This window comes from Crocuta crocuta, unplaced genomic scaffold (genome assembly GCF_008692635.1).
Source record: "Crocuta crocuta isolate KB4526 unplaced genomic scaffold, BGI_CrCroc_1.0 scaffold330, whole genome shotgun sequence".
Lineage (NCBI taxonomy): Eukaryota > Metazoa > Chordata > Mammalia > Carnivora > Hyaenidae > Crocuta > Crocuta crocuta.
Genome location: NW_027530521.1, coordinates 1,753,979 through 1,766,181, shown reverse-complemented (window position 1 = coordinate 1,766,181; position 12,203 = coordinate 1,753,979). Strand labels below are relative to the sequence as shown.

General features: G+C 61.8%; 3 protein-coding genes across 9 annotated transcripts in view; 2 read left to right on the top strand and 1 right to left on the bottom strand.

Annotated features, from left to right (window-relative positions):
* The window catches only part of DGKZ (diacylglycerol kinase zeta), a 41,565-nt gene extending 39,345 nt beyond the window's left edge, over nt 1-2,220 (top strand). For all 5 annotated transcript variants that reach the window (XM_077767418.1, XM_077767419.1, XM_077767417.1 and 2 more), the window contains 5 exons: nt 28-71; nt 571-691; nt 785-818; nt 1,038-1,137; nt 1,415-2,220. In XM_077767418.1, coding sequence (XP_077623544.1) covers nt 28-71; nt 571-691; nt 785-818; nt 1,038-1,137; nt 1,415-1,531 — 416 coding nt within the window. In that variant the 3' untranslated portion in view covers nt 1,532-2,220. The remainder of the gene's footprint in view (nt 1-27; nt 72-570; nt 692-784; nt 819-1,037; nt 1,138-1,414) is intronic.
* A 475-nt stretch (nt 2,221-2,695) lies between these two features.
* Nucleotides 2,696-4,881, top strand: MDK (midkine). 3 transcript variants are annotated; one of them, XR_013335879.1, is made up of 6 exons: nt 2,696-2,834; nt 3,186-3,262; nt 3,421-3,588; nt 3,713-3,874; nt 4,212-4,409; nt 4,540-4,881. XR_013335879.1 is itself a non-coding variant. In XM_077767413.1 (5 exons), exons 2-5 carry the CDS (start codon nt 3,187-3,189, stop codon nt 4,563-4,565), a joined length of 432 nt encoding a protein of 143 aa, XP_077623539.1. In that variant the 5' UTR covers nt 2,715-2,834; nt 3,186; the 3' UTR covers nt 4,566-4,881. The 3 variants fall into 3 exon arrangements, 2 of the variants coding, with proteins under 2 accessions (XP_077623539.1, XP_077623540.1); XM_077767413.1 differs by lacking the exon at nt 4,212-4,409 and having other exon boundaries at nt 2,715-2,834; XM_077767414.1 differs by lacking the exon at nt 4,212-4,409 and having other exon boundaries at nt 2,715-2,896.
* CHRM4 (cholinergic receptor muscarinic 4) lies at nt 4,832-7,524 on the bottom strand. The gene has a single exon (XM_077767411.1). The coding sequence runs from the start codon at nt 7,518-7,520 to the stop codon at nt 6,084-6,086; it is 1,437 nt and encodes a 478-aa protein (XP_077623537.1). The 5' UTR covers nt 7,521-7,524; the 3' UTR covers nt 4,832-6,083.
* Nucleotides 7,525-12,203: the final 4,679 nt, after the last annotated feature.

The window sequence follows — 12,203 nt, the reverse complement described above, 5'->3', positions numbered from 1 at the left end:
AGGGTAACAGGCAGGCGTTCCGTGCAGGTGAAGAGCTGATTGAGGCTGCCAAGAGGAACAACTTCTGTAAGGTACTCGCGCGGGGCCCAGGCCTTCCTCCCCTCCCCGCCCGGCAGCGTCCAGGGAGGCAATGTGGGCAGGGCCGTTGGGGGGCCCGAGAGTTGGCCTGTTTGGGTGGGAGTGGGCATCTATCCTCGACTGGCCCTCTGCAGGATCTTCGTGGTGATCGTCCCGTTCCACCTTGCCCCTGTCCCTCTCCAGCTCACAGTGTCCCTTCATAGGGGCTTCCTAGCACAGCCTGCCTGTCCCCGGTGCTTAGAAAGGAGCAAGTCTTAGAGGAACCATGGGCTCCAGGGCTTGGTCCTCAGTGGTCCTGAGGAGTCCATGGCATCCAGGGTGTGAGAAGCCCAGTGTCTCTCCCCTACGCTCCAGAAAGACCCCCAGATGCGTGTTGTGAGCACTATAGCGTCAGGCCTGCGGCCTGTAGGAGTTGTGGGGGAGGCATTTCTGTGGCTGGCAGTAGGGCGGCCCTGAGGAACCCCAGCCCCGCCCTCTGCCTCCTGCCCTCAGCTCCAGGAGCTGCACCGAGCTGGGGGTGACCTCATGCACCGGGACGAGCAGAGCCGCACGCTCCTGCACCATGCAGTCAGCACCGGCAGCAAGGAAGTGGTCCGCTACCTGTTGGACCACGGTGAGCGGTGCCACTGGGGGCCCCAGGCCGGGGCCAAGGTGGGAGGAGGGGAGGATGCCGGGCCTCGCTGACCTCCCCTCCCCTCTTCTCCAGCGCCCCCAGAGATCCTTGATGCTGTGGAGGAGAAGTGAGTATCTGGGCGTTGGGAGACCCTGGTTGCCCTGGAAACCACCCTGTCTTCATCGAGCCCCTCCCATTTGGCTGGTCAGAGCCCATAAACCCTGCGAGGCCACCTCCGCCCTGCCCTTGCCCCACAGCCCTGAGTCTCGTGCTCTAACAGCCCCTCTGGAAGACGAGGGGCCCTGAGAACGGGATGGGGGTCCACAGCCAGCCCCTGTTTCCACAGTGGGGAGACCTGTCTGCACCAGGCGGCGGCCCTGGGCCAGCGTACCATCTGCCACTACATCGTGGAGGCGGGGGCCTCTCTCATGAAGACGGACCAGCAGGTGAGACGACCAGCAGGGAGTCTGCAGCCGCAGGAGCCAGGCTGGCCCTACCTTCCCAAGCTTGGGCCTTGTGAGCCTTGTGAGCGGGGAGCCACTGGGGCCGGCTGCCTCCTAGAACCCCGAAGCTATCCTTCAGGCAGCACAGTCCAGGGCGGGAGGGTGGGGGGCGGTTGACAGCCTGGCCTTTGAGGCTTTCCCCTCCCCCACCGGCAGCCTGGAGGGATAGTCCCTCAGGTCAGTAGGTCCCTGAGCTGATGGCAGCAACCCCCTCACCCAGGGCGACACCCCACGGCAGCGGGCCGAGAAGGCTCAGGACACCGAGCTGGCTGCCTACCTGGAGAACCGGCAGCACTACCAGATGATCCAGCGGGAGGACCAGGAGACGGCCGTGTAGCTGTGACAATGCCGGGGCACCAAGGAGGGGTGGGGCCAGCCTGAGGATGAGCCCCCTCATGGCCAGCCTCGTGGCCACATTCCAGTCGGACTCCCGCTGGGGGGCCCCAGGCCCCAGGGAAGGGGCCCGTGCTGCCCCCCTGAGGAGCCGCCCAGGCCTCGGGCTGGACTCTGAGGAGTGGGGGGTGGGGGGGTCTCGTCTGTCCCCCTGAGGCTCCGGCCTGACCCAGGCCTTAACAGTGGAACAGGAAACTGGACTGGGCTGGGCAGGCGTTGGGGGACCAGGGGCAGACCTCTTCAAGGCAGCCCTCGCCCTCACTGCAGCAGGTGCCCTCCGCGGGGTTCAGGGGTAGACGGGGGGAGGGCAGAGGGGCTCGAGGTCCTATTAGGGAGCCTCCAGGAAGAGGCTGCCTAAGCCACCTGCTCCTTTAGGGCCCCGCCCTGAGCCTCCTGGCAGCTTGGGCCCTCTCTCCTGCCCGACCCCACCCTTCCCAGGGCCTCCTCCCAGAAACAGAGCCTGCCGCATTTGCCTGCCCGCTGCCCTGCTTGGCACCTACCCCCGGTGACCCTCCCTGTGTACCCAGTCATTTCATCACCGCCTGACTGTGTGGCCTGGGGGTTGGAGTGGGGCTCTCGTGGTGACATGTTTACAGCTGGGTGTGACTCAGTAAAGTGGATTTTTTTCCTTTCTGCTCTTCTTTTTTTTGCCGGGAAGGTCTTCCAGAAGCCGCGGGGTCTGGTGGAGGGGTTCTGGGCACCCTGGACCCAGACCCTTTTCGGGGAGGTGGGGAGGGGGGAGTCCCAGGGCCTGGCCGAGACCTGACCTCTGCCTGGCTGCCCAGCACGGCGGGGCGGGGGGAGGAGCTGGTTTCCTCCCGCTTCCCGCTTCCCGCAGGGACGATAACAATGAAAGTGAAAGAGAGGTGGGGCGGGGGTGAGGCCTGGATCCTTTGGCCCCTTTGCCCTTTGGCCTTGGCAAGCCCCCTCCCCCAGGCCTGTTGCTTTTACTGTTAAGGGGGCCAGGTGAGGTGATCCCCCAGGGTCGGAAGGGGTGGGCGTTTGCAGCCGCTGCCTGGCTGGGTCTGGAACTTCTCAGACGGCTCTCGTCAGCTCCCTAGCTTTACCAAATCCAGCCTGCGGGCTCCTCCTCCAACAACTTCCCCCAGCTCCCGCCCCCGAAAACCTGCGCGCCTGGAAAGGCACGCCGTCCCCCGCGGCCAAGCGCCTCCTCTGGGGCTCTGCGTCCCAGGCTCCCCCGACACGGAGCAGAGCATCTCCCTGCTCGCTCGGTGAAGCGACCCTAGGTGGGGGCTTACGCTCCTTCCCCCAGCAGCTAAGGGGGCGCAAAGGGCCGGTCCTCGACGGGGTTAGTCTTCGGGGGACGGAGCCGCACACAGGCTGGAACGCGGGCCCCTCGCCGAGCGCCGGGACCCGTCACACCCCCGGGGCCCCGAGCTCCCTCCCAGTCTCCATCCTCGCGGTCTCCCCTCCCCAGGAGGAGAGGCCGGCGTCCAGCGGGGAAAGAGGACGGCCCCGGGGAGGGGGCAGAGGCGGGGGCGGGAAGCTGGGGCTCGGGCAGGGGGCAGGGGCCAGGGGTGCAGAGGCAGGACAGAGGCGTGGGGCTGGGNACCCCCTCTCCCCCGCCTCCCCCCCAGGATGCAGCACCGAGGCTTCCTCCTCCTCGCCCTCCTCACCCTGCTGGCGCTCACCACCGCGGTGGCCAAAAAGAAAGGTGATACGGGGTGTGGGGCGTTGAAGGCGGGCTGGAGACGTGAAGCTGGCAACCTCTGGCCTGGCCTCCGGGGTTCCGAGCGCAGGACCCCAGGAAGCGGCCCCCGAGTGAGTCTCTCGCGCCGCGGGGTCCTGAGCTCCGTTCCCCGTGTGTCTTAGACAAAGTGAAGAAGGGCGGCCCGGGGAGCGAGTGCGCTGAGTGGACCTGGGGGCCCTGCACCCCCAGCAGCAAGGACTGCGGCGTGGGTTTCCGCGAGGGTACCTGTGGGGCCCAGACCCAGCGGGTCCGGTGCAGGGTGCCCTGCAACTGGAAGAAGGAGTTTGGAGGTGAGGTGGGGGTGCAGGCGGAGGGCAGGAAAGAGGGAGGGGGACACAGCCTCGCTGAAACCTGGGCAGGTCTGTGGCCTCCAGCCACCGGGCCGCCCGCTGACCCGGGGCACTCTCCCGCCAGCCGACTGCAAGTACAAGTTTGAGAGCTGGGGAGCGTGTGATGGGGGCACGGGCACGAAAGCCCGCCAGGGCACCCTGAAGAAGGCGCGGTACAACGCCCAGTGCCAGGAGACCATCCGCGTGACGAAGCCTTGCACCCCCAAGACCAAAGCCAAGGCCAAAGGTCAGGGAGGTGGGGGAAGGTGCGGGGTCATTGCAGGGGGCTGCCACCACCCGTGAAAGGGAATGGTTAAGCCTGAAGTTTTGGACTTTGGCGAGAGACTTCGGGACATCTCTGCACTTGGTTTCCCTGTCNGGGACTCCTGGGTTGTTAAATCTTCTGGCCCGAGTGGAAGCACAAACCTGCTCTGTTATGTTAGAGCATTTTGCTTAGGGTTCAGGGAAGTTGACCTGGAAGGGCTTGGCTTTGTCATCTCTCCAGCCAGAGGGAGCACTGGGTCAGCTTGGGTCCTTTCTAGTATCAGAAGGACTTCACAGCCCACACTTCTGCTATCCCTTAGCCCGTTCCTGATTCACAGCAGCCCAGAGAGGACCTCAGGGCAGAGGTGAATCAGCCCACTTCTTAGGTGAGGAGGCCGAGGCTGGCTGAGGGCTGCTGGGGCCAAGAGCCGGAAGGTTTTCTGAACTTCAGTGAAAGTAGAGGTTGGCGTGGGGCAGGTCCAGCATCAATATGGCTGCACTGTCCCACCGGCCACCAGGTCAGCTGATCAAGAGCCACTAGGGGGCAGAATTTTCTCTGTAATGTATACGGTGGGGGCGGGGGTGGGGGGGGCGTCTCTCTTGGTGACCAGGACTCCTCTAACGCATTATTTCTCGCTTGTATGACAGCCAAGAAAGGGAAGGGAAAGGACTAGCGGCCGCGTCTGCATGCCGAGGAGCCCGTGCCCTCCCTCCCACAGGGCCAGGATCGAACCTACCAGTGCCTTTTATCTACTCGTTAGCTTTATCAATCATTCCCTGCTTCTTCCCTTTCACTTCTCCACCCCCAAGCGTCCCAAATGGGGAGGGACAAGGCAGTGTGGACCGCTTGAGCCTCCTGCCCCAGAGGGATGTAATTCCCCGTACCCCCTTTTCTTCCCCACAAAGATGCCATTACTAAGAAACAAATAAACTGTTGTGTTGTTGTTTTTCCCAATAAAAGCTTTTCTTTTAATATATAAAAGCCCCTTCCCAGGGAGTTTGCTGTGGTAATTTGTTGGGATGGGAACTGGTGAAGGAGAGGGAAGGCTGTAGGGACTGTGGCTTTCAGGGGCTGGGGGCTTGGTGGTGAGTGCTCCCAGGGCTCATGGGAAAAGCAGAACGGTTTTGAAAATTTCTCCCAGGGCCCCTCCTGCCTCCTGAAAGGGGGTCCCCATCAAGTCCCCTGAGCCTTTCGGTCTGGCCTTTCCAGGGGCCACACCAGGGCTGGGAGGGAACCTGGAAGATTCCCTAGAACTGACACTCCCCGTCTCAGCCACACTCAACCAAAGGCCTTTTGGTACAGCCCACTACCACTAGAAGGTTCTGTCCATTGGGAGAGAAGAGATGGGGGCTGCTTGCCTGCCTCACCACCCCGGCCCTCACTGTCACTGAAGCCTGTGAAGGTCAAGTCCACCCCCATTCTCCCCTGTGACCCAGGCCTCCTCACGCTCTGCAGAAGCCTGCTGGGAGAACTCAACAGGATCGGGTGCGCCTCTCTGCTCAGCGTGGGATCTCAGGAAGCCGGACCTCCATTCCCGAGTGTGCACCCCTGACCTCCCAGCTGCCCCGTCCTGAACTGAACGTGCAGGGCTGCGAGGGGGATGTGGCAAGGGGCCCCCAGAGCCCGCTCACCCACCCAGGGCCTGGCTGAGCGGCTGCCCCTGGAACGGGACCTGGGAGGAGGGGCCGAGCCTACATGCGGGGTGCAGCTGGGAGAAAGCACCGACTACAGCACATGGGGGACCCTAGCCTTCCGCTCCCTGCCCAAGCCTCCTTTCCAAAGCATCGGCTCCTTGGCTCCTCCCCCGGGGGGTGGGGGGGTGGATCCTGGGCCTTTACTTCCCTCCAGATGTCATTATTTCAGCCACGCTGGTGGGTCACAGTGGGGCAGGTGCCCCAGGAGGCAGTGCCTCCCAGCTCCCTGAGGGAGGGCAACAGAGGTGGGCCAGGCAGTCTTGGTTCAGACGCTTCTGGGGCTGACCCTCCTCAGCCTGAGCAGAGATCTGGTCTCTCTGAATCCTGCCAGAGATTCTTCCTGAGCCTCACAGGGTCTTGGGGACCTCAGTTCTCCTCTTCAGTGAACACGAACACAGAGAGATGCTTCCAAATCTCTCCCTGACGGCCACGTGAGAGACCACATGGCTCAGCACACACACATGACCACCAGCACCTTCTGTGGCACGCCCGCCTGCCTACCTGGCAGTGCCGATGTTACGATACTGGCACAGCAGCAGATGCCTGAAGGTCTTTTTAAAGGTGGCGTTGCAGAGGGCATAGCAGGCAGGGTTGATGGTGCTGTTGACGTAGCAGAGCCAGTAGCCGATGGACCACACCGTGTCGGGAATGCAGCTTTGGCAGAAGGTGTTAACCAGGACCATGACGTTGTAGGGCGTCCAGGTGAGAATGAAGGCCAGCAGGATGGCAAAGATGGTCCGCGTCACCTTGCGCTCCCGGGCCGCCATCTGCCGCTTCTTGCGCACCTGGTTGCGGGCAATGCTGGCGAACTTGCGGGCCACGTTGGCTGCCGGGCGCATGCCAGCTGGCGTGGCGGGAACGATCTCGATGGCTGTCACGCACTCATTGCCCGTCTGCTTCGTCACAATCTGGATCTTGGACCATTTGGAGGCCGGGTTGAGGGCCCGTGGCTGTAGGGGAGGGGCGGGCATGGCAGGTGTGGTGGCGTCTGTGGTCGACAGCTCTGTGGGTGGTCGTTCCTTGGTGTTCTGTGTGGCACTGCCGGAGCTGGACTCATTGGAAGTGTCCTTGTCGGCCATTGGGCGCGGCGGGGGTGGCAGGGCCGGGGGGGGCGCCTCCTCTAGCTTGCCGTTGCGCAGCTCCTCTTGAGCGACTTCCCCTGGTGGGGGTTTCTTGATGCTCTGCTTCATCAGGGGGCTCTTGAGGAAGGCCAGAGTCTTGGCCTTCTTCTCCTTTGGGCCTTCGGGCCGGTGCTTATGAACCCGGCTGCGACTGGCCAGGGAGATGTGAATGTAGAGCACCGTCATGATGACCACGGGCAGGTAGAAGGCAGCGATGGCTGTGCCGAAGGTCACTGCTGGGTTGGACAGGAACTGGATGAAGCACTGGTTGTCTGGCACTGTCCGCTTGCCCACCACAAACTGCCAGAACAAGATGGCGGGTGCCCAGAGCACGAAGGACAGGACCCAGGCAGCGGCGATCATGAGGCCTGCCATCTTGGTGGTGCGCCGGGCTGGGTAGGTAAGGGGCTTGGTGACGCAGAAGTACCGGTCAAAGCTGATAATGAGAAGGTTCATGACAGAGGCATTGCTCACCACGTAGTCCAGGGCCAGCCACAGGTCACAGACCACGGCGCCCAGAGGCCAGTAGCCCTTGATGATGTACACGGTGTAGAGGTTCATGGAGAAAGCGCCTATGATGAGATCGGCACACGCAAGGCTAAAGAGGAAGTAGTTGTTGACTGTCTGCAGCTGCCTGTTGACCTTGATAGACAGCATCACCAGGATGTTGCCCACGACAGTCACCAGACTCAACGAGCCTGTCACTGTGGCGATGAAGATCATCTCCACTGTCTCATAGCGGTTATGGGTTGATGTGACCAAGCGTACAGACTGGTTGCCTGAACTGCCGTTGACTGGTGTGAAGTTCGCCATTTTGGTTAGCAGCAGTGGGCGGGCAGTGTCTGGAGAAGGAAGGAGAGAGAGAGAAAAGGGTGAACTCTTGAAGCGGATTACAGAGGTAACTCAAGGTGACAGAGAGACATCATTGTGCAGAACCTTAGAGGACTTTGACCCACCGCTTCCTCATTCCTTCCTTCCTTCATCTCTGACCGAGTACCTACTCTGTGCAAGTACTGTTCTAGGCTTGGAGTTACAGACGTGAAAGAGACACACAGCCCCACTCTCACGGACCTTACAGTCTGATCAGGGCAGACACACAAACATGTAAGCAACAAAAAAAAGTGCTAGAAACAAGGCAGGGCAACAGTATGGTGAGTGCGTCAGAGGACAGACACGGATGCTTCCTTGCTGGGTGATCAGTGAAGGCCTCTCCAAGGAGGTGATATCTGGACAATGGTGAGGAGGCAGCCATGTGAAGAGCGGCAGAGGTGGTTTGGTCAGAGCAAAGGTCCTGAGGCATGTGTGGGGCACAGACAGAAGGCCAGTGTGTGCGGGCCCCAGAGAAGCCATGGAGAGGGCTTGAGTGGTCCCAGGGGTCGCATGTAGCCCTGGCCAGAAGTGTTCATGCATTCACCTCCTATGTCATTTTGCAACCAAACATCACCAAGGGGGAACCTGGTTCAATCCTTATAGAAGGTACTGGGGACAAAGGCAAGAATATGTATGAGCAGCTAACACTTCACTGTCTACGGAGTGTCCGGCACTTTCTGTACTTTTTATAAATACTAATTTCTTCCTCACGACAAATCTGTGAGGTAGAAACCTTGGTTTTCCACTACTTACAGAAGAGGAAACAAAGGCACAGAGATGTTAGATAACCTGACCCAGGTTCCACAAAGTCCTTGACGTGTCTCCGGCCCAGGGTTAAGGGTTCTGGCAGAGGGAGGCCTAAAGAGCCACAGGAGGCAGCGGCCCCACCTCAGGGAGGGCTCCTGGGATGACCAGACGGGGCATGGAGTGGGAAGCCTCAAGGATGAGGAGGAGAGTGCTGTGTAGAGAGGCTGGGGAGGTACATGCCATTGAGATATCCGGCCACCCCCGGCCTCCCTCCCAGCCTCAGTGCAGGGGAATTAGGGACTGTCCGCAGCCAGCGGGAGTGGTGGGGGCTGAGGACCGTGAGCAATCAGAAGCCTAGAAGCCTAGAGGGCCCGCCAGCCAAGGAAAGGCACACATGGCTTCCAAGGGGCCAGGGCCAGCCCTCACCCCGACTGAGAACCCAAAGGAAACGCAAAGGGACCCCGGAGTGTCTCGGTGGGGGGAAGAGAGGCAGTGCTGCAGGGGAGCCTGTGGTAGCTAGAGCCCCCCCACCCCTGCCTGGGCCCACCAGCACACACAGTGGGCCCCCCCCAAGCACACGGCCTGCACCCCCCCCCCACCAGGTTCCTCTTCATCTCTCCCCCGCCTTCCTCTCCCATACACGTGAGAGAGGCCCACGCCTGGCGCTCTGTGCCAGGGCAGCCGTTCAGCCCAGCCTCCTTCACACCCGCCAACATGCACACCATTACACACACGCACACGGGCCCCCTCCCAGCCCCGCCAGCCCCGAGCACTGTCGTATACACAGCGTCCGTGTGTGAGAGAAAGAGAGAGGGAGAGGCAGCCGGGGTGGAGGAAGGAGCACTCCCCCTGCAGCCCAGGCTCCAAGGCCAGCAGGGTGGAGCTGCGTGGTCTTAGACAAGCCACCTCACCTTCCTGCCCTTCTCTTGATCATTCGCAAACCAGAGGGGACTGGGGCCTGAGACCCCTCCCAAGCAGCTATGGGGATCAGCAAGTAGCTTTCCATCTCCAGCATGAAAATGCACTGGAGGCTGAAGGCACATACCAGGGTGACACCCACCCCCCACCCAAGCCTGGCCTCGACCCCCCTCACTCACCATTGCAGACACAGCCCCCGCTTCCTAGCCTGGCATTTCATGATCGCCTGTCCAAACCCTTGGTTCTCAGGAGGAGAGGCTCAAAGAGGGGTGTGGCCACCACCAAGGTCACAAACGGGTCAAGGGCAAAGGCTAAATACCACGCTCTCTGGGGGCTCTGACAGCTCCTTTCAGCTTTGAGAGCTTCAGTTGTCACCCTCTGAGCTGGGAGGGCAGAAGCCAGCGGCAAGGAGAGGCTGCCCTCCCCAGGCCCGTGCAGGCAGGTGCAGGGTGGGCATCGGTCCGCCAGCTCCAAGGAGAGCCTCGCGTTAGCCTCCCCAGGCCGGGACACAGGCCAGCAAGATGGCAACAGGGCTGGAGGTGCCACATATGAAAAACATTAACAGCCCTGGCTTATTGAGTGTTAACTATGAGTCAGGAACCCCTCTGAGCTTTTTATATAGATTATCTGGTTTAATCCTTGCAGAAGCCTGATAAGGCAGCTACTATTAGTATCCCCATCTCACTGATGTTAAGTATCTTTCTACAGATGAGGATAATGTTAATTAACTTGCCCAAAGTCATCCAGTCTGTTAAGTCGCGGGGCAGGATTAGAACCCAGGATCCACCTTCTCAAGCTCAACCTGCCTCCGTTTGATTTCCTGCCTCTACTCTCCACTGTTCAAAACCAAAGAACTAAGGATCCCCTCCCGCTCCCTGCAGGCTCCCCTACTTAGCCTTCCCAGAAGAAAAGAGACTTCTTGTCTCCATTGGGGACATCTTGTCTCCAAGGAGGAGGCAGGTGGCTTAGTTCCGCTCTGGGTCCGCTTGGGGAAGCTGTCAGCGGCAGAAAAGGTGAAGCGTGGTGTCCCCCGCCCCCCACCGCACCGTCTTTCTGGACCCCACCTCGGGGGCCTCCCGGAGGCATTCAGACAGCAACTCTCTCTGGGGCGTTTCTCTGATCCGGGCCCGCCCGAGATCTGGGAAGGCAAGCAGCCGCTGCCCAGGGCTGTGCATACCGCTAGATGGCAATGTCGAGCCCTGGGTGCCAGCTCCGGACTCCGGGCGGGCGGCCGCTCCTCGCCGCCGCCCCCAACTCCAACGCGACCGCGAACAATGAGGAGGCTCCAGGGAAGGGCCTCACAGGGGAGGGACGAGGTTCGCCCCACCCAGCCACCGAGAGCTGCCCTCGACTCGGCGCGGGTTCAGTGGTGGGAAAGTTAAGGGCGCCCGACTTCCACTCGGCCCCGCCGAGGAACGTGTGGGCGGGAAGGCGAGTGCGAGTTCTGTTTGTGTGTGATTACTGGGGAGCGCGAGTAGAAGCTAGTAGCTGCGTGTGCGTGTGTGCGCGCTCGGCCACGCCTGGATACCAGTGTGCCCGTGTGCGCGTGAGCAGGCCCGTGCTATGTGGACACGTGCTTGTGCATGCGTGTGCGGTCCCGGAGTGCTTTGGCCTGGTGGATGCACACGATTCGAGTGTGCCCTGTACCTGTGAGTTTGTGTACAGGAGCAAAGGCAGGGGCCACAGCAGGCGCCCTGGCTCCGTCCAAAAGCCCCTGCCAGGAGACTCAGCTCAGACCTTGGCTGTCTCAGCGCAGAGATCAAGTCAAGAGCCAGTGTCTGGATCGTGTCCCGCTCGTGGGTGGGGAAGGGTCGTGGCCAGGACAGCAAGGTTAGACTGCAATCTGGGCTGCAACGGGTCTCCTGACCTTGGGGCATCGTCTTAGCCAGCGCCCAGCGGTGTCCCGTTTCTCAAAGCTGCGGTGTGGAGTCCCAGCCTGCGACCGACTTCTGTCGAGGGGCCGCTGCTTGACTCGCCCCACCAACCTTACAGGGCGCCAGGCTCAGTTCAGCGTGCCCACTGAGCATTATGGCCAAACGGCACCCAGTCCACGCCAAGGAGTGTACCGGCAGCACCCTCAAAACGGGGAGGCCCAGCCAGGGCTGGGGTCAGTTGAGTGTAATATTTTCCCCCTCCCATAACCCTGTGCCCCGCCGGAAAGGCACCTTCTGGCCCTAGCATCTTGAGTGGGCACCCGGTTTCTCAAACCCTGGGCCTGGGTGGACCTGGAGGGGCGGGATGGGAGTTATTATTTGAGCTCATCTAGAGGCCCCGCCAGGTCTCCGTCCTGGTGGATGGGGCCCTGGTTCTCTGGTGCCCCGCCCTCCCCCCAAACCCCTAGCACGCAGTTCCTGCAGCCTCTGGGCGTGGGCACCATGCTTTCCCGGGTTCTGGAGCACCCCCCCCCCACCCTTTCCGGACGAGAAGGGAGCGCGTGCTCCAGACGACGTGGGGAGGGGGTTGGGGCGTGGGTCCTCGGTTCTTAGCCATTCACTCTAGGGCTCTGGGAAGGCTGTGGCCCCTGGGGCGCGAGAAAAGACTCAAGAGTTCACTGGAGGGAGAAGGAGCTCAGGCAATTTGGCATCGACATTGCGCTGACACTTCCGCCACTGGGCCCGGGGCTTGGCTCTGGCTCTCCCGGGCTCGGAGCCTGGGCAACTGCAGGGAGTAGTCCTGGAGTGGAGGAAGGGCACCAGGAGAGGGTAGGGGTGTTTCCGTCGGGGTTCAAGGTCGCGGATGGAGGACTTCGTGGACCGGAGTGGGCTGGCAGCTCCGGGGGTGGGGGGCGGGGAGACGGGCGGGAAAAGGGCTCCTTAGGGCTCCAGAGCCTGGCGCCCTCCAGAGCTGCCAGTGGGAGGGCTGGAGTGCGGGGTCCCGCCCCCGACGGCTGCCCCTGGCGCCTTGAGGGCTGTGGGCGGGCATCCCCTCCCCCGACCTCCCGAATGTCCATTCCTTCCCAGA